Genomic DNA, 26,957 nt, shown 5'->3' on the forward strand with positions numbered 1-26,957 from the left:
TAAAACATTTGTGTTGTATGCCATTCCATAGACAAATACCCTTCTTTTTTGCAGATCCACAGAACATTTAAATATAAAAGTAATTCTACTTTGTTTAAAAGGAAATTAGTATTATTATTTTTAGAGTTAGTACGAAACAAGGAATATGTACATCTCCGCCTCGCTTATACTACCGTTGGAAAATATAAGCACATATCAAATTAACTGCTTCAAGCAATTATCTCCGTCCTTTCCTCTCTCACATTTATACAAGAAGGTGTTCGTATATCTTCGTCTGACATCACGAATAAAAAAAAGCAATCGACAATAATAATTACTATTTTCAGTCGCTAGTTTTTTGACTATCGACTGTTTCGACTATTTTGCGACTATCCACTGTTTCGCTGTTTTCAGTCGATAGTTCCCAACGCTATTTAATATGTATTGATAATATTTTTCTTCTTATCTTATTCTAGTTAAAAACACGTGTAACCTAACTAGCCTGTCAAAGTAGTCCGATTGTCAAAGGTACCCAAAATTATTCAAAATATTACAATTACGAGTTATAAACCGGCAAACGTTGTTTTAAGGCTTTCTTTTAATAAATTTCAAATGCCGCGGTTTTTATTGAAAATATTTTTAACGTGTTGCAGCTGCACTGAATATGTACGATACGGTCTCAAAAATATCTGAAAAACAATATAACCTTCAATTCACCACAAAAGAAATCGTCTTTATGCGAAACGGTGATGAATTAAGATCAACTTGATGTAAACTGTATCAGGGTTCAAATATACGAAATTTATAAAAACAGTAAGAAGTTTTTTCAATCGAAACATAATACAATTATTTCAGAGAAAATTGTTAATCTTGAGAGTATCCATAAAAAGCTGAAAGATATGCAGCTATTTGAGGGATGTTGAACATCCCTTCATACACTGTTGGGTAATAGAGGATTTAAGTGATGTAAAGATAGACCACAAATGGGTTTAATAGAATTTGCAGACATTGCTTCTAAAAGAATACAATTTTTTAAAACATAACAAAATCAAGGAAGAATTATGATATTAATTTGTATATTTAGATGAGACGTGGATATTTCAGAAAGGTATATTGCGTCACTCATGGCAAGATGATAATAAATATAGTATAAAGACAACAAAAGTTGATGGAAAAAGGTAAACGTGGGAATACTATCGATTAGGTTTTGTTAGTCATAACATTTATTATTCATAACAGACATAAATATATGTCATGAAGAACTACTTAATGCTAGAAACAAGAAAATTAATGAAACATTTTCTGAAATTTAATGAAAGTCCAGGAGTGACTGTCTTGGAGAAATGAACCATAATTTGTTTTTGCAATGGTTTGAAAATCAGCTTTTAAAGAACTTGGAGGAACCATCAGTTATTGCTATGAGAATGCACCGTACCATAGTACACTGGGGGAGAAGATCTCAACAAGTGCATCAACAAAGGTTGCAATTAAGGAATGACTTAAAGTACATAAAATAAGTTTTGAAGAAACCATGTTCAAGAATGAACCGTTTCAAATTGCTACTTGGTAAAAATAAAGGAAATGAAATTTTATTGCGTTTTTCGCAATTTCTTTTTTTTTTAGAAATAAGCCCAAAAAAATGATACAGATGGTTGAACAATATGGCCACAGAGTGTAATGTTTTCCTCTCTATTACTGTATATTCAAATCGAGTTGATATGAGGGGTAGCAAAGTATTATTATAATAAACATGCTGGTCGAGAAAGATATTCCATGAAGAACTGTTTGGATATGTCGAAGGAAGGCATAAGACCTTCAGCTTGGATGAACTCGATAAGACATACAGAAGACGAAATTGATAAATGGTGGAAACGTGAGTGGATGGTGATGAAAAGAGGTCAATGTAAATATAATAAAACAACTTTAACCTACAAACTATTATACCTGTGTTTTTAAGTGTAGTTCTAAGTCCTTCGATAATATATGCATTAGATCTACTATTATAATGTTAAAATAAACTATATATGTTTGATAACATTTCTGTTTCACTATTTTATTTTAACTAGAATTTTGTTGTATGTCAAAGCCAAACTGAACTCAGAGTTGATGCGGCAACATTGCGACGTTTTGACGTCACAAATTTGGATGGCGTATATACAAAATGACTCAATATACTATAGGTTATATTTCAGTGTATTATAAACTTTGTTCTGCGACGGTTAAAAGAAGCGATCGGTGAAATATGTGACATCTAAGACTTCGAATAATGGCAAATCATTGGCGCTAAGTAAGCGAGTACATATTGGACGAAAACAGTTGAATAGTTTAACGTTTCACGAACAACAGTATCTATTGTAATGGTAGTAGCATTCACAAAATACGGCTAAACATCATCGGCAAAGAGGAATAGTGTTAGTTGTTATACCAAAAGTTAGTTGACAAAGACAGATGAACATTACAAATGATTGTAGCCAAACTACATAAAACTACCTTGGCAAAAGTGACAGCAGAACTAAAAATTCACAGCTGCACAAAAGCTAACATTGATAGAAGGACTTCGATTACGGTACCTTTTATAATGGAAGCCAATGCTAAGCTAACCAATTATAAAATTCGGATACTTGATGACTGGAAGAATGAATGGCCCCTTGAACCATTCTTTATATTGTTTCTTACAAATGACCGGGTTTATGCATGGAGAACCTCAAAAGAAGCTACAATCCGGATTTCCTATTTGGGGTATTATATGGCTCGGTGAATGGAGATAGGATGAAATCAAACAGCGGTGATTTACATGATGTGACCGTTATTTATTGGTGTTAAATAAAAAGATAGGATACAATGGACAAAAAGAATGGCAGCGGTGTTACCTGAAGACAAAGCTTGGAGTCGATGGTGGCACATCTGAACTGAGCGCTGGTCGGTAACTGAATGATCAAAATTACCCTTCAATAGTCCGAAATCAACGTCTTGGGGTTGCCAGACCTTCGTAATCGTTTACTAGTCGGCGCTGCTGGCACCTCGCACGTGTTCAACACCTGCGATAATATTTTCAGGATATTTTGTAGGCCGCTATTCTAAGATGTAAAATTCGATATGCTGAAGGTCGCTACACCTACATCCTACAGTCAAGCAGGAACATTCTGTTATGACTTGAACTGCAATATCTTGATATTCAGCTGAACATCTCATTACCGGCACTGGCTGGACAAATGCAAATAAATATCTCGACATCCTGAATGATGAACTTCTTACTATGACTAATATATAGTTGCCAAACACTGCCATAATTTCCAAGATGATAATACTCTAAAAACTCTAAGAATCTAGTCCACGAAACATTCCAACTCTGTTAAAGTCAAATACTGGCTATTGTATAACAGGTCAATTGAAAAGTCGGCCTGACATATAGATGGCGCTACTAGAATTAAATCCACATGTTTTCTAGTTAGCCCTAACCCTCAAAAGATGCGTGTATAAATTTAACAGCTGTCAAATCATTAGTTTGTGAATTATAGCATTCTGAGTGAAGCAATTTTTGTTATTGTGAAAAAAATAGATAAAAATTAATTTCACGTGTTGATAAAATATTACTTTTTGAAGGGAAAAAACACAGTAGAAGCAAAAACTTGGCTTGATGCCGAGTTTCAGGACACTGCTCCAGGAAAATCAACCATCAAGGATTGGTATGATAAGTTTAGACGTGGTGAAATGAGCACCGAAAACGGTGAATGCCTGTTACCGACAAAAACATTAAAAAAATCCACAAAATGGTTTTGAATGACCGTAAATTGAAACTGAATGAAACAGCAGACACCCTAAATATATCAACTGAATGTGTACATCATATCATTGACGAGTATTTGGGTATGAGAAAGCTCTGTGTAAAGTGGGTACCGTGCGAGCTCACTCTTGACCAAAAACAACGACGAGTTGATGATTCGGAACATTGTTTGAAGATGATCAAGCGTAATAAACTCGAGGTTTTGCATCGATATGTGACAATGGATGAAACATGGCTCCATCATTTCACTCCGAAGTCCAATCGACAGTCATCCCAGTGAACTGCGCACGATGAACCCGCTCCAAAGCGTGAGAAAACGCAACAGTCGGCTGGCAAAGTTATGGCGTCTGTATTTTGGGATGCGCATGGAATAATTTTCATTGACTACCTTGAAAAAGGAAAACCATCCACAGCGATTTTTACATAGCGTTTGAAGGGCGAAATCGACGAAAAACGGCATTTGAAGAAAGAGAAAGTGCTGCTTCACCAAGACAATGCATCGTGTCAAAAATCGATGAATTGGGCTTCGAATTGCTTCCTCATCCACCATAGTCTCCAGATCTAGCCCCCAGCGACTATTTCCTGTTCTCAGATGTCAAAAGAATGCTTGCTGGGAAAAAATTTTCATCGAATGAAGAGGTGATCGCCGAAACTGAGGCCTATTTTGAAGCAAAGGACAAATCGTACAACAAAATTGATATCGAAAAGTTGGAGGGTCACTATAATCAGTGTATCACCCTTGAAAGGAATTATGTTGAATAAAAAAAACTAATTTTGCCAAAAAATGTGTTTTACTATGGTAGGCCGGGGACTTTTCAATTGACCTGTTATACGTCGGGTGAACATATTATTTTGCCCATTATTATATTTCTATATTTTTACCGCAATGCAAATTTTTTCCAAACTCTAAACCATTTGTGAATCTTGATCTTGTCTTTTGATATAATAAACGTGTCGTCTGCAAATGATACAAATATCTAAATAAGATCCTGTTTCTTTTGTTAGTGCGATAACGGCAATGTATATAGCAGATGTAAGAGCTATTCCAGAACACTATCTTGAACTCCAGTCGAAATGTGTTTCAATAATATCATTGGAATTTGTATACTAATAATTTTAATGGATACGAATAAAACATACGTATTAATGCTAGTACTATCCATAAATAATATGGATCTGTCAAGAATAGTGCCATCTATTTGTTAGACTGGAGATTTGAGTAATACTTTATATCATAATGAACGAAACCCGAAATTTTACTTACTGTTAATAAAAAATAATAATCTCACGGCTGAATAAAACATCCCTATAATTTTCTTTCTTATATTTTTGTTATTTCAATTAACCATCCTAAATCATTATTATAAAAATACATGTTATTATGTCTTGCTATATAACTAGCTGGATTTAAACAGAAACATTACTAACACGTGTACGTTAAATATTACCGATAATTTTTAAAGGATAAATTTCGCACTATAAATAAACATCAATAAAACAACATTCCAATTACCGCGTACAAAGCAAAAATAGAATGAAATAAACATCTACACATGCTAAGAGGCTGAAGCATAAACTAATGAGATTCGGGGGAATAAAATGCAGGTTTTTACATCTACTTATTTGTGTGTTATATCTCTGAATTAGATTGTAAAATTAATTTCCAACGCTTTTTCAGATATATTGGAGGAGGTTTGGATGCGTATCTGGTCATTATTCAGTTGGCTAACATTGTAGAATATATGTTCAGTTAATTATTAGAATAAATTATTTATGTGGCTGGTTTTATTTTGATCAGTGGTATCTTTTCATGAAAAAGTATCAATCTAAACAATTGTTAAGCAATTTACCGAAAATCTTAAGTTTTTTTCGTTTTGATATTTTTTTATATAAAATAAGTTTTCCATTTAGTTTTATTCACCTACTCAGTGTATACTTAGACGTTAGTTGTCGAACCCTCAAAATTGCATTTTCGATATTCGAGAATTGCTTCTGAAGCCAAAGCTTCAGATTCTTGTTATCTTATTGCGATTGGCGATGCTCCTCCGTCATATCCCAATTCAGTTAGTTTTTGTTTCAAAGTTTTAAAAGTGGTGATTTTGATATCAATAACAAAAGACGACCAGCAGGATTAAAAAAATTCAACGACAATACATTGTGAGATTTTGAAGAAAAACCCAGTGCAAACTCTTAAGGGACTTTAAGACAACTTAGCAGTTGATGAATCAACTGGCTCCAGATGGTTATATGCGATGGGAAAAAAAGGAAGGAGAATAGCTACAACATGAATTTGTTGAAAATGTAATTTCGGACTGTTTCAACATCACGATTGAAGTTTTCTGTGGGTAATTGTGGCTGTCGTCGAAAATTGGTTTTAATACGACAATTGGTGTAAATGTAGGAGAGTCATCCATATAGACACCGAAGAGAAACATTCATTGACATAAAGGGTTGTTGTGTACATGGCGACAAGTCGCAAAGTACAGTGTATTACGAACTGCTAAAATCGAGGGAAACTGTTACTACGGATATTTACCGATGGTGATACAACCCAGACTATCCAACCATCTGTTTGTTTTTGAGTACCTGGTGACTCGAATGGTGAACTGGTCTGTTTTTACCCTCAGTTTCGATTTGTACCGCCGTTTAACTACTCGCTTCTTCTGTCCGTTAAATAATATAATATTGTTAATTAAACTTTTAGGGTAAATGAGATGACTCGGTGAATGGAGGTAAAACGAAATAAAACAGTGGTGTTTACATTATGTGACCGTTATTTATTGGCAATATAAAAAAATGTGAAAAATACAAATAATAAAACGGATGGCAGCGGTGTTACCTGGTGATGAGGCTTGGGCAGTCGATGGTGGGACGTCTAAACCAAACGAGGGTTGAGCACTCAATGAATCGTAATACCCTTCAATAACATCCCAGATAAACGTCTCGGGGTTTATCACTCACTCTGCTGGCACCCCGCCCGTGTTCAACATCTGGGATTATATTTCTGGGTATTTTGTAGAGCGTTATTCCACGATGTAAAATTCGACATGCCTCAAGGTCGCTACAAACTAATAGCTTTTGTTTCCTAAACACTTTCACATATTATAACTGGCACGGTCGGTAGGAGAGTTAACCCGAATCGAATTAATTATCAAGAAAAAAAAGACAGGTTGACTTTGGATCGGTAATCGTTCCGCAGTTACTAGAAGTGTTTTAAGTAAAAAAATTTTTGGTGTAGTTAAGCGAATTTAGGACAAAAGTGTCGCAGCTGAAGCTGTAAGGCCACAAAAGGTGGATTGAAAGTGCTCAACGACCCCCTAGCCATAAACTATTCCAAGTAAGAACATTCAGGCTTTGAAAAAGACCCCTAGTCCATGGATTCCCGGCATGTGCATCACAGTTCAAGGTGTAAGGCCACCAAAAAGCACTGAAATTGCTGACAACATATTTTACTGGAATTTGAACAAAAGTTTGCAGGTCAGGGTGAACGGCCACCAAATGCGCATTGCAGTAGCTCAGTTTCTTAGCCGTAGACTATTAGAATCTGGATACCCCACAGTTTTGGGTAGAAATAGTGTCTTTTCAAAGATCTTCAAAGGCAAACTGGCGGACGAAGGTATAAGCCATCTAGGCGGAATAATGGCCAAGTACATCCCTATGGACGTTTAGGAGGGAGATGTTATGTAATACGGCCCAAACTATTCGGTCATTTGTTTTTTACTACCTAAATGATGAACGAGTGAGACGGGTTGGTCTATTTTCTTGTCTGTTTCGGTCTTTCAGTGTCTTTGTATCGCCGGTCTTCTTGGACCTAACCAAAGCCTTTGACAAGGTTTGGCACGAAGGCTTAGTGGTGAAATGCATCCGATTAGGTCTACCTGATGATCTAACAGCTCTTATCAAATCATTTCTGTCAGGACGATCGTTCCAGGTGAAGATTAAAGATATTCTCTCTAGCCGGAAAACCATCGACGCAGGAGTTCCAAAAGGCTCCCCACTGACACCCGCTCTATTTAATATCTTTCTTTAAGATATCCCTAGACCACAAGTTGAGCCTGCTTTTTACGCAGACGACACTGTTTACTTTGGTTCTTCAAGAGTAGCACCGCACATCCGAAGCAGACTCCAAAAACAACTCGTTGAGACGGTCCAGTGGTTACATTTCTGGAGGTTGCAGGTCAACCCAGAGAAAACCCAGGCCATCTTCTTCCACAAGAAGCGTTTTGCACCGAGCATTTCGCGTCTTCCCGAAATCCCATGGTCAGAAGAAGCCACCTATCTCGGTCTTGTCTTCGATGGCAAAAATAGGTGGAATTCCCACATTCAAAAGTCCCTCCATAAAGGTCAAGGTATTGTTAATTTGCTGTTCCCGCTTATCAACAGAGCCAGCAGGCTTCCTCAATCTATAAAATCTCTCCTGTACAAGATTCACGATTTTATATCCGAGGGGTACTCGAGATATTTCTCCACTCTTCGTCTCTCGGACAATAGATGTATTACCGAGCTGGCCGATATTTTAGGCCAATAACTCATTCGGCTCTTCGTAGCCTTATTCTATCACAGCCGACACTACCCCGTCGTACTGTTACTCCTAATTGTCTCGACCTTCTCCGGCGAGCGATTAACTCATGTACCGCCAGCTGCGTGGTGTGATAACGACGCCACGTCCTTGCCTGGCCCTTGTGCCTCTTAACGGTGTTACCGGTAACGGGCACCCTCCTTACTAACAGTAAGAAGTATCAGTTAGGGTTATTGGATCAGCTAATAGGGTGGGGTTTAGTGGATAGTCCAGAGGCAGTCTTCACATAACCAGTCCAACTCGCTTATTCTTGCGGGTTTTCCCGACCAGGTATCCGTAACAGGATTCCCCTACCCGGTTCCAGGCCAAAAAAAAATAAAAATCTTTGTATCGCCGTTCAACTAGTCGCCTCTTCTTTCCGTTAAATAAAATAAAATTTTCCACTAAATTAATAGTTTTTGCTTTCTAAACCCTTTCATATATTATAATTTGAGTGAATAAATAAACAGAGTACATGCAAGCACGTAATAACGGTATTATAATTTATTTTAAGGTCAATGTTTTTCAATATAAAGGTATTGTAACTGTAGCTAACTTTGACAAACATTTCAACATAATATCTATAGTACACTCGAAGTGTTATTAATCAGATTAGATAAAGTAAAAGACCAATTCAATGGACCCGTTGCTTTTTGAATATATCTAAATATGTAATATCGAATTGGTATGTAAATATAATATCAGTACAAAATATTATATTACAGTATAAATATTTAGGAATGTACCTTAAATATATCAGAGCAATAAATTAATATGATCTATTTTTATTGCAAAATTATAGTTTGTATTACAAGCGTATATAAAGTGTTTAAAAAAAGCTCCCTAAAATGAAAATGAAAATTCTAATAGATTCGATCCAAATTATCAAGAATAGTAGAAATCGCAGACAATGTTAATCAATCTGTTCCGGAGGATCCCAACCTTTTAATGCGTGTTCAACTGTTCAAGGCAAGTGATCTAAAAGCACTTGCACTCTTACAAAACGCAGTTGGTTAAGAATTAAAGACCCAGCATGCCAGTCTGAGACTTGAAGTGAAGCTCATTTCCATTCTAATGAACACAAAAATTCAGCAGATATTTCTCCTACCGGAGTACAACGAATATGAAAAGCAAGCATTATAAATCCATTCATTTAACCAACTCAGACCAAAATCCGGAATGACCATATGGTAAAGATGTTGATATTATAGAATATAATATGTCGAAACCCAACAAACACATGTTTTAAGACATTGACTTGCAAGAATTTAAAAAGCCCAACTCAACTTATCAAAAAAAATGGCATTTCCAGACGAAAAAAAAAGAGTATTTTGTAGCGTTTTGTGACTGGCGATGAAAAGAGGATCTAAAAATAAAAAAATTTGATTTTGAAATATTGAGAAAGGATAATTGTAGAGCTGTCAATTGTTGTCCGCTATTATCAGAAAGATGATAAAATATAAGATAAATAAAAAAAAAGTTATAGAAAATGATGGAAAATAGTGAATAATTTTGAATGAAATTCTAATGTATTGAATATATTGAACGTTATGATTATATTGAATGATTAGAATACATGCAAGCAACTAATGATTAATCCAGTACGGCTTACAGTATCGCCTGTCAAACAGTTCAGTATTTTAATTGATAAATTACGGTCAGGCATTAATGGACCAGTCACATATAAATAGTCAGAGAGGTTAAACAAACAATAATGAGAGAGATAAATTGTAAAAACACTTCTAAAGCTAAAAGCTGTAAAAAATAATATTACAATATTACAAAAGAACATAGAAGAATATAGAAGAGTATAAAATTATTAACATTTATATTTAATGCAATACTACGAATTATATTATTTTCCTAGTATTTGGAAAGTAGCAAATATAATAACGATTCTGAAACCAGGGAAAACAGAAGAAGTCACCTCCTTCCAGTGTATAAGTTTACAACCGATAATCGGGAAAGATTTTCCAATTTGGGTTTCGTAATAACGGGGCGGGACTATAGAACAAGTGCATAGACTTGTAAACAAAATATATATGGAAATGCCAAAACATATTGTTCGACAGTATTTCTGGACATATCTCAGGCTTTTGATAAAGTATAGCACACAGGGCTGCAGGTTAAATTAAACAAACTCTACCATCACCAACATTTTCAGTTACTATAAAATCTTATCTCACAGACAGACAGTTCACTATAAATCAAGACGATGAGCTCACTGAATTACAACCAATATATTCAGGAGTTTCGCAAAGTATCTCTGTATTTCCTATATACAGCCCATCTACTAACCAGACTATGAATAACTACTGTGGTAACATAGAAAAAGAACCTCCAAGCACATCTTGTTAAAATACAATTATGGGTGACTACATGGTGTATTAAAGCAAAGGAAACAAAATCTACCAATCACTCAGTTAATATTAATAAGTGTCAACATCCCCAAGCCGAGGATGCTAAATATCTTGGTACACATCTGGATCGACGCCTAAGCTGGAAGAAGCACATACTAAACATATACAAACAAAGTTATCATAAGGTATTGTTATAAGAATCATTACTTAAGTAATAGGCTTAGGTGCTCACATGGAATCCAACTACGAGGTAGTGCTAGCAAGTCTAATAAAGCAATCATAGAATGGTTCGAAAGCAAGCGTTGAAAGTGTGTAGACTAAAACGTTTAACAACGATCTGGTTATAGGACATATATAGACTTTAGAATAACATTTAGAGTAGGGTTAACTAATTAAGTTAATATTTTACTCAGAATATCATTTAATGAGGTGATATTCTACATGTATATATTTTAATAATAAGACATGTTTATTGCCCACTGGACAGATTGTTGAACCACTAAGAGTATTTTTTGTATGCTTTCCTTCATTAAAAAAAACTCGAATGAAAGCCGTTGAATGAAAGTTTTGTTATGATATGTAAAACAGTCAATAATTTTAGATATAATTATGTAATTAATTTGAACCATTGATAATCAACCGATATTATATTGACGTTAAGAAACTAATTCTAGATGGTAACAGACACTGGAGGTGTTATGATCAAATTAGACAAATTAATTTAAAAGAAAATGTTAATTTAAAAATACAGGTTACCTTTCGACCTGATTCAATTTAAAACACGTAATCATCGAATTGGTATGTAAATAAAATCAGTTCCGAAATATTTCCACACTGCGTACAATTTAAACGTATTCAAAAATACATTGTGTAATAAAAAGTTGCCCGCAATACACATCAACAAGATAATATTATCCTACTTACACACAGTATGATCAATTAGCTGTCATACCTTTATAAAAATTAAAGTCATGCGATAAATTTCCACGTTGAATAGCATAATTAAGATGACACTTCAAATAGATAAATAGAATATAAAATGTATTAAACTAGTCCAGTATGATTAAGTAACATTTATTTAAATTTTAAAAAGTAAATAGGCGTAGGTTTATACTAAAATTCGAATGTTATTTCTTATTAAAGTAAGTGAGCATAATATATTATATATCTAATTCTAATGTACATTATGAGATTACGATTTTTCACCAAAAGTAAGCAATTTAAACTGTAAGTAATTTAGCTACCTGTGTGCCGCACTTCTTGTTGAAGCATGTCCGCTGGAAAAGTACTCCATATCCACAGAACTATTCGCTCTACCCCTTGTAAACGACGAATTAGACGTATTTAATAAATCTAGTTGGTCTTGAAATTTTTTAGAGAGATTTTTCATTGTTACTAATAGTTGATTCTCAAAACACTACTAAATATATTTTTTTCTCAAATTTGCGATCAAGTTAACTATTGGAAGTAACAACAAATAATACGTCAATTAAACGACCTTTTAACATTGCCACGTAGCATTGTTTTATCGTATATCAATATATGGAGTAACGAGTCTTTAAGTTACATATACAAAGACATGTTGATGCAATATCAGAATAACATTTTCAATACTTCCAATGAAATTGTTTTCTGTGCCCGAGTTATCCACTGCGAAGATAATGTTTTGTTTTTCATATATTACGAAATTTGTATTTAAAAAAAAATATTTTACGAGGTTTAATCATAAAATGTAGTGAGTTTTGTCAAGGGACAGTTATTTTCTATTATTTATACATACTATCGTAAGTAATATTTGTTATTGAGAGTTGATTAGTTGATTATATTTGTTATTTAGTTTGTTATAGATCAGGTAGAGAGAACCATTATATTTCAATAAAAATGAGATTTATTAACGACCTGGTACATCAAAATTAAGAACCAATGACGCGACATCTTAAAAATACAGATAAGTATAAGGTTGGTCTTAGTTCGTAGAAAATCGTATCTCAAAGTTAATTACATTACATAGCTGTGTAATAACCAAACCATAAATACGCAAAATATCAAAACAACCACTCGGGGGGTCCTTATAATAAAATAATTTATTAGATAAATAATTATTAACAAAAATATTATTAATAACAAACAATATTTCTTTTAGTAGGATAATAAACATAGTGATAAATTAATTCTAAATAAATGTTGATGTGAATTGTTCAGATATATATATATATATATATATATATATATATATATATATATATATATATCAAGTGTATCATAATAATAAAGTGATAACAATAATGCAAGTTAAAATAAATGTATTTTCTATTTATTATAAGATATTTAAATGATTTTCGTATAAATAAATATCAGCAATTATTTCATGTTTCCTTGTAAACCGTATAAAATAACATATAATATTTGTAAAAACTATCTACTCACCTTTGTGTGGCCTTTCGGTACCATTTTTTGCCAGTCGTATCTTTATTTCCTGCTGCAGTATCCATTTCAAGAAGGTTATGTAGATGTATGTATCTTGATAGAAACTTAACGATCCCGCTTCCTTAAAATATTCCGCGGTAACTGTTGACTAAGAGTGGAAGTTATATTTTAAAAATAAATTAAAGTTCCAATAATAACTTCGGGATATTCAAGCACATTCCAGGTTTCGGCGACGGAAAGCGATTAATATGTTACTCAAAATATTTTCAGATATTGCAGTGTTTAAATAACATAACATATCAATTCATAATCTGCTTAGTAATATACATATCAAGAAAACTGTTTATCTTATTTGTTCAGGTATATAATAACAATAATAAGAATACTTATATTAGTAATAAAACTTTTGACAGTTCTGTCAAACATATATGCGTATTAATATAACCAAACATGTGAAGCAGAAGAGTCATTTTATAACCTATTGGAATTAAAAGTATTTAAATTTTTAAAACTCACATTCGAACTTAATTTAAAAGGATTTACTTACATTTTGTGAAATGAGTTTTGATGGATATAAAAGTACGATAAATGAAGGGGATACGGTTATATTATATCTCACAATTTCTCAAATATATAGCGTCAAAGCGGAGTCGAAAGTTATAAATAAAAAAGGAAATGAGGTTGAGAACGTTTTTCAAACGCCGTATGGGGCACTAAAATGTAGCGAATTAATTGGAAAAACGTATGGTTCAAAAATATCTTTAAGTAAAGGCTGGGGATATATTCTTCAACCTACTCCAGAATTATGGACTATAACTTTACCACATAGAACTCAAATTATTTATACTCCTGATATAAGCATGATCATTTTACAGTTAGAAATATCTCCTGGTAGTATTGTGATTGAAAGCGGTACAGGTAGTGGATCTCTCTCTCATGCGTTGATTAGGGCAATTAAACCTCATGGGCATTTATATACGTTTGATTTTCATGAAGTAAGGACTAAAACAGCTCTTCAGGAATTTAAGGAGCATGGACTAGGTATATACTTTTTCAAATATTTGTTATATATCTTATTGAACATTTAATTATCTAGACAACTATGTCAGTGTGAATCATAGAGATGTTTGTACTAATGGTTTTGGGGATGAATTAAATGGAAAAGCTGATGCAGTTTTTTTGGATTTACCACATCCCTGGCTAGCAATCCACCATAGTATAAAGTCACTCAAAGAGACTGGAGGTATATTGGTTTACAAATTTAAACTTTAATTTATATCAACACTTTATTTTTAGGTAGAATATGTTCTTTCTCTCCATGCATAGAACAAGTACAAAAGACATGTCAAGAACTTTCAAATTTAGGGTTTCAAGAGATTCAAACAATGGAGGTATTACAAACTCAATATAATGTACAAACTCGTAGTATCCCAGTACTTGATATGGAGTTTTTAAAAACACCTAAATTGGAAAATGTTGAAAAAAAAGAACGTGATACTATAAAGTTCAACACAGCAGTACAACCTGCCCAACAACCAGGTCATACAGGGTATTTAACATTTGGAACTTTATACCCTATCTGGGCAAGAAAAGTTAGAATTTCATTGGATGGTGACTGTGATGAAATTGATAGTTAAGAACAAATAAAAATACATTATTTTTTTTATATAAATATAATTAAAAATACATTAAAAATTTTATTTATTTAGGGGTTTTGCTTTAGTCATCTCCTTTTGCTCTGTTAGTGCTCGAGATTCATGTACAAACACCACAAAATTAATATTCTAAAAACAAAATATATTAACATATATATAAGTTTTTGTAACTTGTTTCTATTGAATTTGTCAAATCACATATTTTTCAATGGAAATTTACCTGTTGTTTTGCTGCTCTAACAAAGCCATCATTGGAAGTAACAGTTACTGCCTTTATACGATCACCAAACATAAACACTTTTAGAGACCTTTGTCTAATTTTACCCCCAACTGATAAACTTTTATCAGGTGTAAATTGTACTTGATTGAATACATCACTCTCTTCATTATTTTCTGTAGTATCCAAATAATTTGCATCATCAGGTAAGACTGTTATTCTTTTCATAAATTCCTCAGCCCGTATTTTCTCAGTAGGACCACCAACTGTGTTTATTATATTATCAAAACTGTCCTTTGCAGTCTGGCAACAATATAAGGTCTTCCCTAAATATTTATAATCAGTCAGTTGTATGATGCATTTATGTATATAAGTACCTTCAAAGAACTTATCTAAAATAGGCTTTACAGGCCTTTGTCTTTCCCATTCTGCTTGTTGTTTTAACACGGGGACATCAAAATCATATAAATGTGCACTACCATTGGCTACAGAGCAGCAATAGGCTAACATTGCTGAAACATCTAAATTCACTTTTTTAATATTGGCAGTATTTTGGGTTGATAAATCTTGAGATGTATTGTAATGAATATTACTTTCATCTTCACTTTCAGAGTCAGTTTCAATATCATAAGTGTTTATGCGATTACCATGTACACTTACTCCATAGCTTTCCAATTTTGATGCTAAATTATTTCCAATACCATTGGTGAAGACAAAAACTATCTAAATATTAAGAAGAGAGTGACTGCTAACTATAAAATTGAAATCAAAATATAACAATACCTTAGGTGTTTGGAAGAGACAAGGATATAATTTGGCACAATCAACATACTCCAATGCTTGATCTACTATGCTTCGAACACCAAAGCTAGCATTTCCCATATAAATTTGACTTAAGGATTTAGGATTTCTAGCTATAACCTTTATCCATGTAAGGCCATTATCACAGATAATATCAACAGTAATTTTTCTATCATCTAACAAGAATACTTTATTAACACTTTGACAGCCTTTAACTGTTTTTAATGTATCTACAAGAGCTGAAAAATGAGTCAGATTTGAACATTGCAGATGCTCCTTCTTTAAAGTTTTATTCCTTGACACCTAAAATTTTTTTTACAGATATTGGGATAATATTTATATGACAGAAGTATGAACCTTTTTCAGAAATTTCAGTTCTTGGTTGATTTTACGGCTTAATTTTTGAAGGCCATCAATAGTTTTATTCTGATCAATATATTGTTTTAGATTTTCACCAAAGTTTATTTTTCCTTCTACTAATTCATAAATATTTTCGGTTTCTTCATTTTCTTCAGTATTATCGAGCATTTTATTGAAAAATAATTGTTTACAATTATCCGTGTACTTTTTCATTTAACAGTCATTCTAAAATTTTTTTTAGAAATAAATCCTTGAAATAAAAGATAGGTTATAATAACTCTCATTTTCTTTCTGAATGTATTTGATTGTAAAAAATACGAGTATGACGTCAAGTTCTCCAATTTCTGGTTATAGCAACACGGCAATCTGATCTGGTCGATATCTATATATTTTAAGTCATGTACTAATTTGTTTACATTTAATGTTAATAGTGTTATAAAGTTGTTGGTGCGGTTTAATTTATTTCATTTTTGCATCAGTAATAGTACATATTTAGCACTTTTGAAACCATGAGAAATGAAATTTTATCTTTGATACCAAGTGCATTAACGATATTTTTTATTATTTATGGAATTTTTGGTTTTATTAGTGAAATATTTACTACAATATTTCCCATTGGAATATTCCTTACCGGTTTATTAGTTTTATTAATATATATTTTTCGAGTACCAGCTCCTACAACAGAGCAAGTGGAAGCAATTGTTGGAAAGGATCTTTTTGATGAACCCGAAGATGGTTATATATTGAAAACAGTTGCACATAGAGGAGCGGGATTAGATGCTCCAGAAAATACATTAGAAGCATTTCAAATGGTACTTTATTATTATAATTGTTATTAATTTTAACATTCAGTAAATTTAACTACCAATTTTCAGTGCAAAACTGGAGGATGTGATTTTATAGAATTTGATGTTAGCTTAACCCATGATGCACAACCTGTTGTTTTTCATGATTCAACTTTAGAGCGAATGGTTGATTCTAATTTAGTTATAAGTAACACAAATTGGGAGATTTTGAAAGATATTGATTTGTCAGTAAAGCATCCATATAGGTACAGTTTTATGTTGATGCATCTTGTTAAATATTTAAACATATTTTAATTTATTTTAATGTATGTACAAAAGTGTGTTTATATGGTTAATTTTAGGGATAGGATTGGTGCTACATTCATACCTACATTAGATCAAACTATTACATCACTTCTTAATTCAGGGCAGAAAATGTTTATTGATATCAAGGACAATAATACTAAGGTAATATTTCTAATGTTTTAAAGGTATATTATACATATTGTAAATTTTATTATATTTTTACCTAATGTTATTTATAATTCTATTTGAAGTATCCTAAATTAGTCACTTAAAATGTGAAAAGTTAATCCTAAAAGTACATAAAGATAAGGGAACAAATTACTCAATTTGTTAGCTTTTGATCTGTTTTATAAAAAGAAATAATTGAATATTTTTTAATATAACACTTTTTAATATAATATATATCCCTTTTTAATGTTGTCCTGGTTGTAGTTACTTTTTAAAATAATATCAAAATTAAAAATATATAAAAATAAAAGATATTGTTAAAAACAATTATACTAATATGTTGTATTAATTTATTATTATGAAACAACTTAATGGTTTTTAATGGTTCCTGTAATATAACTATTTTAATATGTTGATTTTAATTTATTTTTTATGAAATTGCTTAAATATTTTTGTAGATGGTTCCTATTATATTAGAATTATTTGTTCAATTTCCTGAATTATATTCCAAAGCTATAGTGACATCATTTTTTCCAAACATCATCTATTTAGTGAGTATATTTTGATAAAATGATGGTAATATATCTAATGCATTATGTTCTTTAGATACGTAGGAAAGATCCTAAGATTGTATGTTCTTTAGCTTATCGACCTAGTGGTTTTGCAAATGAGTATTATAAGTATCCTGAGGGAAAAGGCCCACAAAGATCTAACATTTTGTGGAAGCATTATTGTTTGCTTCTATTAGACTTACTTCATTCATGGGCTTTGCCAAGAATAACATATTATATGTTGGGATTATCAGTTATATTAATACACAAGGATTGCCTAAGTGGGTTAGTTATTTACTTAAATATGTTTTATCTTTTATCAATAATATATATTGCTAATGTATAATAATATTATTATATAAAGACTCTTATTTACTTTATTTGTTTGTAGTGAAGCTGTTCTGAATTGGCGTAATAAAGGTGTACGACCAATCGTATGGACTGTTAATACTCCAACAGAGAAACAATATGTAACTCGTGTACTCAAATTGACTTATCTTACGGATACATTAACTGGGGAGAATACAATTCATAATTCTTGATAAGGTTTCTATACAATTTTGAATTAATTAGGGCATTTTGTATATTATAAAATAATAATGAATCAGTGCACATCCATTAAAATAACAGTATTTTGCACAATAGTTAAGTATCAATACCTATTCCATTTTCTATCAATTAAGTACAAGTTCATATATGCCTAACTTTAATGTACAAAATTGTATTTGAGATTTATTATTTTTATTTGTTTATTTTATTGATATTCTTTATACATATTTATTAAAAACAAAAAAAAAACGCAAATAATCTTGCCTTTTTATTACATGTTTTTTAATGTTGTTTTTTGATCTCTAAATGTTATTTTTTACATAATTATCTTATATTACCAAAGAAAATATTACAGTATTGAGTAATTGTACATGCTTTTTTAATTATGTTAGTGACCAAATAAATATATTATTTATTCAATGTTTTTTCGTTTTTAATAAATTAATTTTGTTTGCAATTTCAGCTCTATAAAATTTTTACTTCAAATAAAACACTTAAATAGTAGAATGATAAAGACTACTATTTTCTCCATGGTGTTCAAGTAGCTCTGGTAGGTTTGTTTGGGATGTCAAGGATAAGATTAAGTCAATTGATAATAGTGTAGGCAATATATTCAAGAGTTAAATTTTATACACATGCATTCATAATATTCCTATAGATTTTTGTAAGGGATTGTCTCCTACCAATAGAAAAGTGTTGAAGATTACACAATTGAGACTTTACAGTTCGTGATGTAATAAGCAACCTTTGAGGGGATACTAACAAACAAATACATTGCAGGGAAATGTTACATTCGCTTTTTATGATATGTTTTTATTTTTATATATTATTGAAAAATCCGTTATTTTGCTGAACTGAGTATTCAGTCTTTACCTGAAACTCTTTTTATAGTACAGTAGGTACACAAATCATATTATTTATTATTTGTATGCATTATAAATGCTTCGTGGAATGTTTTTTTATTTCTTTTTATAATATAATGATAAAAAAATACGACAAACAAAAAAATCGATTCAGTTATGCTGATGAAACTCATTCCTAAAAATAACGATAATGTACCTCCAAGCGAAACTGTAAACACAAGTTTCAATTCTATAGGTTACTTATTTTATGGTATAAAAAGGGTACCTGTGAAATCTTGAAATCCAAATAATATTTTTCGGTGATATTTTGTTGTAGGTGGTAGTAAACCCCATCTAAAAGTTATTCTTTCGCCAAAAAAACCCATCTCCCTAAAATTAAAAAATTGTGTTAATAATGTTTAAGAAAAGGGTGAGGTCTTTACCATTTTGTTAAGTGTGGGGTTTCTTTAAGGTACACCATTAAATTGCAAGGTTGGGGACATACACAATCAAAATATTCAAAGGACTGATTGAATATATGAGCAAGACTTGATAAGCACAGTAACCCTTGTATATCACATACTTTCCCACCTGAAGTACAGTAAATATATTTTCTATGATTACTAATTTATCACTTATTAACTTACCAATAAATTTATAAAAGTAAGGTTTACATCCGCACATTTTTATAGCCATTTTGTATCTGCATTCCATGTAACAAATGCTTTTGCTATATACAGGTACATTTTTAGTGAGGGGTTCATCATCAAACCTACACCTTCTTTGTTGAGGTGATAAATATCGAATGTTAGGTGAGCTATACGTTTCTGATAGCTTGAAATTTATTTCGAACTCTTCGCTATTTCCCACGAGGAATGGTGCTTCGGAGGTAGTGTGAATAACATCAAGATGAGAGTGAATATAATACTGAAAATATCATTTTTAGATCTTCAATCCAACACATTGATATAATAAATGGTTTTATAATAGTTTATAAGAATTTGTATTTTATAACATTTAAGGAGGTGTTTAGTTTCGTCTGGTTTGTATAAGGGTCACCAAAGGCATGATGAAATTGCCGTGAATTAACAGTATACTGCAAATTGGGCAAAAGTTTACAGTTCAGGGTGTATGGCGAACAAAGGCGGATTGCAGTAGCTCAATTGCTTAGCCGTAACCTATTAGAATTTGGAGACAACAACAACACTTAGAGAAGCAAGTCGATACATGCTATACCATACACTTTTCGGTAAAAAGAATGCATTTTAGAACATCATCAGTAACTAGCGGACGAATGTACAGGCTATACTGGTGGGACAACGACGGACATTCCTTTGGTCGTTTTTTTTTTAAGAGGGAGGTGTTATTAATTGGTTTTATTATAGCGCTAGTAACACGGCACTGGATATTCTAAGAAGTCGGTGTGTGACATTGGAATATGATTGAACCAATAGTGTCGAATAAGTGGCCATTTTTCTATTAAAATAAATTTTAGTTTTAGAGTAAATAAAAAGTATTTCCCATATAAATTTGACTTAAGGATTTAGGATTTCTAGCTATAACCTTTATCCATGTAAGGCCATTATCACAGATAATATCAACAGTAATTTTTCTATCATCTAACAAGAATACTTTATTATCACTTTGAGAGACTTAAACTGTTTTTAATGTATCTATAAGAGCTGAAAAATGAGTCAGATTTGAACATTGCAGATGCTCCTGTTTTAAAGTTTTATTCTTTGACATCCAATTTTTTTTTTACAGATATTGGGACAATATTTATGTGGTAGAAGTATGAAATCTTTTTTATAAAATTCAGTTCTTGGTTGATTTTACGGCTTAATTTTTAAAGGCAACCAATAGTTTTATTCTGGTCAATGTACTGTTTTAGATTTTCACCAAAGATTATTTTTCCTTCTACTAATTCATAAATATTTTCGGTTTCTTAATTTTTTTCAGTATCATCGATCAGTTTATTGAAAAACATCCGTGTATTGAGATGTTATTAATTGGTGTTATTATAGCGCTAGTAACACGGCACTGGATATTCTAAGAAGTCGGTGTGTGACATTGGAATATGATTGAACCAACAGTGTCGAATAAGTGGCAATATTTCCATTAAAATAAATTTTAGTTTTAGAGTAAATAAAAAATTTTTGTTTTAAATTCCACATGTTGCATAACTTAACGACTTATAGTGATTAATATATTTTCCTTTATATAACTAATTATACTTTAACGATATACAATGACTAATTTTTAAAGATATTTTCATGAGTCGCACGCACGTTTTTATGGTCGAATTGCAAAAATATTTATAGAATTTAAATATAAATTAGGTTAATGTTCTAATCTTTGTGTATTCAAATGAAGTCACGAAACACTGCTCATAAATTTCAAAGCTAAGGGTTTCTTTTGTTCTCTTTAATGAAATTAGAGACAATTTATTCTTATTATATTAAATGTTTCTTCAGTTTTAAATATTTGTTGTACTTACTTGTAGCGACTTGTCTGGTTCTGAATCATAACGCGCGTAACATAAACCATTAAGGTAGTGACATTTTAGATTTTCTTTTTTCATTCCCAAAATTAGGTTTTTTGAACTAGTGTAGCTACAAAATATAATAATTATAGATTATTTAAGTTATTTTCAATAGATTCCACATGGAGGACGTTGTGCAATTGATTACTTTATCTATATAATATTTGAACGATTTATTATGTATAATTATGGCATTATTTTTAACACAAAAATATTTAGCCATACAACTTCCAGAACACAGGCTACCTACTCTTCCGAGAATTACCCGCAACTGATTGTCAATCGATCGACTCATCAGTACCTTCGTGCAAATATCATAAATATGATGGGGCAATGGCGTCCTGCACGCCAGAGCCATCACCGCCTCCAGAAACTTGCCTAAGCTTTCCATCAAAATCAAATACTTCTCTTCCAGCAACCACAGTGTCAAACTCTTTGGGAACTGTTTCACAAACTTCAACCCAAATACCTATTCCAACTCCTTCGGCGGACCCAAATCCAACCACCGCTCCTAAAAAGGAAAGAATCCTACCCATCGTTCTTCCTGACATGTAGAAATATTCAGAAATACTTTGAATCTCAAAAGATAACTCCATTGAGATTACTGGAACTTTAAGTCGGAAGGACGGAACTCCTAGTTCCGCAAACTAGGCTTCTCAAAGACCGGAAATATGCAACATTTTATTTAAAGGTGGAAATTTAAATTAGGCGAAGACTTTCTTATAATCCAGGTGGTTGTTCCTAGCGAAGGAAAGAACATTGTAAATCTCACCAAAATAGGCCTGTCAATCGTGAAAGTCGAACTCCAACGAGTTCCGAGTCTGTGCAGTGCTACAACTGCTAGTTGTTTGGCCATCCCAGCTCTCGTTGTAGAGCGCCTCCCCGGTGTGTCAAATACGCCGGTCACCATGATACCCGTTCGTGCATTGGGGTACGCGAAGACCCACCCAAGTGCAGCCAATTGTGGAAACTCACACACAGCTAAATACACAGGCTGTAGCTGCCGACCTGTCTCTAGGGCAATACAAACTCTCAGGCAGGAGGTTAGCTCAAAAGCTGGCCTCCTCCAACCGGGCGGCTCTCGACAATATTCCAGTCCTTGCCCCAATGCAGTCTTCTGCACTAACAGTCCTCCAACTACCTTTACACTGCAGCAGATGTTCAGCATCCTGCAGATCTTTCAATCTCAGCTATCCCTATGTAGCCGCCTAAGCGACAACCCGCTTTCCCGTCTAACTTTCAGCAGTTGTTCACTCGTCGATATGGCTGCTTCCAAAGTGCTGCTTCAAAAGTCATGTCGTGGCAATAGCATACGCGATAAAAAAGTAGAGCTGGTTCTCGTTCCTTCGTCTTCAGGTATCGATATGCCATTTATTCAGGAGTCTCTCCTAAAACCCTCTCATCGTTTCTCCCTTCTAAACTACACGGTTTACAGCAATGACCGTGTCCCGGTTCGTGGCGGCGAAACTGCTATCCTAGTCAAAAAAGGAATGAAACACAACCTTCTGCTTTCAATTGTATCGTCACCAAACACACCACCCACCACCACACCAACCACTTCTTGGAGAATAATCAATGTCCCCTGGCTCGTCAGGAATAATCAAATTTATAGAGAAACAGACGTCCCCCAAGTTCATGGTTTTATATCAGAGCTCTACTAGAAATATTTCTCCACTCTTCGTCTCTCGGACAATAGACGTATTACCGAGCTGGTCGATATTTTAGGCCAATAACTTATTCGGCTCTTCGTGGCCTTATTCTATCACAACCGACACTGCCCCGTCGTGATCTAATTTCAAATTGTTTCGACCTTCTCCGGCGAGCGATTAACTTAGGTACCGCGAGCTGCATGGTGTGATAACGACGCTTGGCCCTTGTGCCTCATAATGGTGTTACCGGTTAACAATAAAAAGTATCAATTAAGGTTAGGATACTTCCCGGATCAGTGGGTAGCCCAGAGGCAGTCTCTATAGGACTACTCCAACTCGTTTATTCCTGCGAGTCTCCCCGATGAGGTACCCATAACAGGATTCCCCTTCCCGCTTTCAGACCAAAAATGGCTAGAATTAAATATGCTAGCATTTTAAGAACTTGCAAGTGCATGTCTCGAAGTGAGAAAGCCGCAGTCTGGACGAGTCTTTCTCTCTGAAAATCTCTTTGAAATCACTGAAGCAATCTCATAATCAAATTTGGAATGATAGATTCTCACTAGAAATCTATATGCGTATTTCTCACGATTTTGGTAACGTTTATAGCTACATTTAATATCAACATTAACTTAGTAAGCTTAATTTAAGTTATTTTATATTGTAGTTTAATTTAAATTGATTTCTAAATAAATGCTTATGGCTTATTTGCGCCAAAAGAAATATATACTTGAAAATTTCAATATTACGTTTTTTCTTCTACATTATAACAGTGAAAATAAGAAAGTGTAATATACATTTATAAAAATTCTATGTTATAGTATATGATAGATTTTTATACATGGAGTTTCAAAGTAAATAATATAATCTCATTAATAACATTTACTCCCTATGGAAAGCAACTCGGAGATTTAAAAGACCAATTATTAGAGTACGTGAGAGTGAAAAACTCCTGAAAAGAATAAAACCGATCATAGAGAGAAAAAACCTAATACCAACACACCAGTGTGGGCTTATTAACAAGCATTCAACAAGTGACAAGGTCGACAGACTAGCAGATGTTATTGAAAAAGCCTACGAAAGTCAAAAAGTATACTCAGCTGTATTCTTAGATGTAGCACAAGCCTTCGATAAGATTTTTCATAAAGACCTTGTTCATAAACTACAGAAAAGGTTATCAAAACAAGACACCAAACTACTAAAATCGTACATTACAGCCAGAATATATAGAATTAAACAAGAAGAAGCTTACTCTACAATAAAACAAGCTAAAGCAGGTGTACCACAAGGAAGTGGTACAAGTAGTGGAGCCAATGCTTTATCTGCTCTACACTTGTGATATACCACAAATGGAGAAAATTACGATGGCTATATTTGTTGGTGATATTGCGATTATAGTTGTCGGAGACAATAGTGAAAAGGCCACACAATAATTACAACAGGCAATTGACAATATAAATTATTGGATACAAGCTTGCAAAATAAAAATTAATGATTCCATATAGGAACAACGTTAAATATCTCGGAGTGAATATTGATGCAAAACTTCGGTGGAAAGGATATATAAAGAAGAAAAGAATATAACTGGAATTTAAATATAGGAAATGTATTAGCTAATTGGAAGAAAATCACAATTATCAGTACATAATAAATTGCTATTATATAAGCAAATACTGAAACCTATATGGACATAGGAAGTTCGATTATGGGGATGTTCTGCAAATAGTAACATAAATAAAATAAAAAAAATTCAGAACAAAGTCCTGAGAAATATTGTGGGTGCATCCAAATACTACAGGACTGACTACCTACATCGAGACCTTCAGATACCAACAGTTAGTCAAAAAATCAAGATAATTGCACGGGGGCATGAGGAGAGACTCCATTCTCATAAGAATATTGAAGTATTGCAACTTTTAGATATCAGCAGTGCAGGACACAGACTCAAAAGAATCAAACCATCTGATCTTGCGTAGTGCCGTGTAGTGAGGTGCATTTAACAAAAAATATGGCAGTGACATGTATAAACATTATTTCACCAAAGACTGAGATAGGGCCGATGGGTCTTCTTAGTTATATACCTAGATTTACGTTATCATAATGACAAATTGTAGGTTAGTCGGAAACGACTACTAACAATGTTATAATTAAATAATTTAAAAAATCTTAGAGCAAGGTCCACGGATTATCCACTCTTATTTCCTTACTATTAAGATCTACCTTTGATTCTCATCATTACTGTTAGTTAATAGCGTCCCGAGAAATCGGTAATTGAACTTATGCGAATTTGAATAAGCTATATTAATGATCCCATCACCTTCGCCATACTATTTATATGAACTCACTTTGGTGAAAGTAAAGCTGAAAATCCTGAATTGACTGTAAAACACAAGCCTAGTTCAGTTAGGATGATCTCCCAGTCCGTTTTTACTCGTGTATGGAAGGTTACCAATGTTCCGCTAAGCTTCGGATGAACCTGTGTGACTAAGTCAACCATGTCGACGTCATTTAATGTTAAATCGTGCTCATATGGTTCCAGTAAATTAAACGTAGTATACGTTAAGTTTGAAACTGCTTTAACGTAATTCATGTAATACTCAAATTTATTATCTGTTTCATTAATTCTCCATTTCCTAAAAATATTCTTTTTAACATTTCTAAATAAAAAAATTGAATTATTAATATGTTGGATGGGATTATGAGTATTTGGAATAATGTTGAATAGTTTATAATTAATACAATATAAAGTTACTTTCGTATATATTCTGTGGCTTTTTCTTTATCCACTTTATCAACAAAACAAGCGGTTGCTGCTGGAAAAGGATTCTCCCAGTTCCTGAAATCTTTTTTTATCGTTACCATAGTTGGATTAGCATTGTAATGCTCCCAGTTTGATTTTACCAGGTACGATATTATACCGAAAGCCACTGTTACAGTTAACAGCCAAAATATCCTGAAAACTAGCGACGCTAAATATTTGTGTTCGCGATTAATTTTACGTTACCTTTCAGCTTTATATATTCTTCTATTTCCAATGAAATTTAACCCGTGGATTGTGGTATTCTGTGAAAAAAATTGTAGGAAATCAGGAAACCATTGATATTCTTGCGGTGCCATGTTGATATTGACGGCATTAGTAATATATGTAAGATAGAAAATTTAGATCTATTAGTAGATAAAATTAATATGTAAAAGCTTTTAGCACTAATTTAGAAGTAAATGCAATATGGGTAGTAAATCCAAAAAGAAAAATACAATATAATGCTGATACGTATCAGATATGGCATTGATTATATTTATATTGGAATTGAATCTGATTTTGGAATAAAAATATGTACAAAATTTAAATAAACTTAGATAATATCATATTAATATGATCATTAAACATATTTTAGCAGTATAAATATAATAGCGGTTATATATTAAT

At 32.6% G+C, this 26,957-nt stretch overlaps 5 protein-coding genes across 9 annotated transcripts in view; 2 read left to right on the plus strand and 3 right to left on the minus strand.

Moving 5' to 3' along the window:
* The window catches only part of Nt5b (5' nucleotidase B), a 67,746-nt gene extending 54,191 nt beyond the window's left edge, over positions 1–13,555 (minus strand). The window contains exon 1 of one of the 2 annotated variants that reach the window (XM_076396157.1): positions 13,109–13,555. In XM_076396157.1, coding sequence (XP_076252272.1) covers positions 13,109–13,173 — 65 coding nt within the window. In that variant the 5' untranslated portion in view covers positions 13,174–13,555. Of the gene's footprint in view, positions 1–11,925; positions 12,271–13,108 lie in introns of those variants that run through there. The other variant, XM_076396156.1, reaches the window with a different exon arrangement.
* On the plus strand, positions 11,744–14,812 carry Trmt61 (tRNA methyltransferase 61). Of its 4 annotated transcripts, none has more exons than XM_076396166.1 (5): positions 11,786–11,823; positions 12,519–12,640; positions 13,984–14,149; positions 14,205–14,351; positions 14,405–14,812. In XM_076396166.1, exons 2-5 carry the CDS (start codon positions 12,605–12,607, stop codon positions 14,743–14,745), a joined length of 690 nt encoding a protein of 229 aa, XP_076252281.1. In that variant the 5' UTR covers positions 11,786–11,823; positions 12,519–12,604; the 3' UTR covers positions 14,746–14,812. The 4 variants fall into 4 exon arrangements, with proteins under 4 accessions (XP_076252282.1, XP_076252281.1, XP_076252280.1 ...); XM_076396165.1 differs by lacking the exon at positions 11,786–11,823 and adding an exon at positions 12,349–12,465; XM_076396167.1 differs by lacking the exon at positions 12,519–12,640 and having other exon boundaries at positions 11,744–11,823.
* LOC143191263 (UPF0415 protein C7orf25 homolog) lies at positions 14,621–16,384 on the minus strand. The gene is made up of 5 exons (XM_076396161.1): positions 16,139–16,384; positions 15,764–16,084; positions 15,358–15,703; positions 14,984–15,306; positions 14,621–14,892 (listed from the first exon to the last, which is right to left on the minus strand). The coding sequence occupies exons 1-5, from the start codon at positions 16,352–16,354 to the stop codon at positions 14,806–14,808; spliced, it is 1,293 nt and encodes a 430-aa protein (XP_076252276.1). The 5' UTR covers positions 16,355–16,384; the 3' UTR covers positions 14,621–14,805.
* A 103-nt stretch (positions 16,385–16,487) lies between these two features.
* Positions 16,488–18,920, plus strand: LOC143191264 (glycerophosphodiester phosphodiesterase 1). Its single transcript, XM_076396162.1, has 6 exons — positions 16,488–16,953; positions 17,017–17,192; positions 17,289–17,394; positions 17,859–17,951; positions 18,007–18,236; positions 18,343–18,920. Exons 1-6 carry the CDS (start codon positions 16,651–16,653, stop codon positions 18,491–18,493), a joined length of 1,059 nt encoding a protein of 352 aa, XP_076252277.1. The 5' UTR covers positions 16,488–16,650; the 3' UTR covers positions 18,494–18,920.
* Positions 18,921–19,301: 381 nt separating this feature from the next.
* On the minus strand, positions 19,302–26,647 carry LOC143190851 (pickpocket protein 28). Its single transcript, XM_076395419.1, has 8 exons — positions 26,535–26,647; positions 26,283–26,483; positions 25,876–26,163; positions 21,840–21,954; positions 19,990–20,269; positions 19,786–19,933; positions 19,629–19,732; positions 19,302–19,571 (listed from the first exon to the last, which is right to left on the minus strand). Exons 1-8 carry the CDS (start codon positions 26,645–26,647, stop codon positions 19,414–19,416), a joined length of 1,407 nt encoding a protein of 468 aa, XP_076251534.1. The 3' UTR covers positions 19,302–19,413.
* Between the last annotated feature and the right edge of the window lie 310 nt (positions 26,648–26,957).

This window comes from Rhynchophorus ferrugineus, unplaced genomic scaffold (assembly GCF_030347505.1).
Source record: "Rhynchophorus ferrugineus isolate W39M unplaced genomic scaffold, kcgeb_rfMv2 rfM2, whole genome shotgun sequence".
In the NCBI taxonomy this organism is placed as follows: domain Eukaryota; kingdom Metazoa; phylum Arthropoda; class Insecta; order Coleoptera; family Curculionidae; genus Rhynchophorus; species Rhynchophorus ferrugineus.

What these genes read in the sequence shown, in the direction of transcription:
- LOC143191263 (XM_076396161.1), bottom strand. Translation starts at nt 16,354, where the DNA reads ATGAAAAAGTACACGGATAATTGTAAACAATTATTTTTCAATAAAATG. An exon ending in AACTGAAATTTCTGAAAAAG is followed by an intron (nt 16,085 to 16,138) that starts GTTCATACTTCT and finishes AAAAAATTTTAG; the next exon opens with GTGTCAAGGAATAAAACTTT. An exon ending in TTTAGATAAGTTCTTTGAAG is followed by an intron (nt 15,307 to 15,357) that starts GTACTTATATAC and finishes ATAAATATTTAG; the next exon opens with GGAAGACCTTATATTGTTGC.
- LOC143191264 (XM_076396162.1), top strand. Translation starts at nt 16,651, where the DNA reads ATGAGAAATGAAATTTTATCTTTGATACCAAGTGCATTAACGATATTT. An exon ending in TCAGTAAAGCATCCATATAG is followed by an intron (nt 17,193 to 17,288) that starts GTACAGTTTTAT and finishes GGTTAATTTTAG; the next exon opens with GGATAGGATTGGTGCTACAT. An exon ending in CACAAGGATTGCCTAAGTGG is followed by an intron (nt 18,237 to 18,342) that starts GTTAGTTATTTA and finishes ATTTGTTTGTAG; the next exon opens with TGAAGCTGTTCTGAATTGGC.
- LOC143190851 (XM_076395419.1), bottom strand. Translation starts at nt 26,647, where the DNA reads ATGGCACCGCAAGAATATCAATGGTTTCCTGATTTCCTACAATTTTTT. An exon ending in AGAATATATAAAGCTGAAAG is followed by an intron (nt 26,484 to 26,534) that starts GTAACGTAAAAT and finishes GCTAGTTTTCAG; the next exon opens with GATATTTTGGCTGTTAACTG. An exon ending in AACCAGACAAGTCGCTACAA is followed by an intron (nt 20,270 to 21,839) that starts GTAAGTACAACA and finishes TGATATTTTCAG; the next exon opens with TATTATATTCACTCTCATCT.
- Trmt61 (XM_076396164.1), top strand. Translation starts at nt 13,666, where the DNA reads ATGAGTTTTGATGGATATAAAAGTACGATAAATGAAGGGGATACGGTT. An exon ending in ATTTAAGGAGCATGGACTAG is followed by an intron (nt 14,150 to 14,204) that starts GTATATACTTTT and finishes TTAATTATCTAG; the next exon opens with ACAACTATGTCAGTGTGAAT. An exon ending in GTCACTCAAAGAGACTGGAG is followed by an intron (nt 14,352 to 14,404) that starts GTATATTGGTTT and finishes CTTTATTTTTAG; the next exon opens with GTAGAATATGTTCTTTCTCT.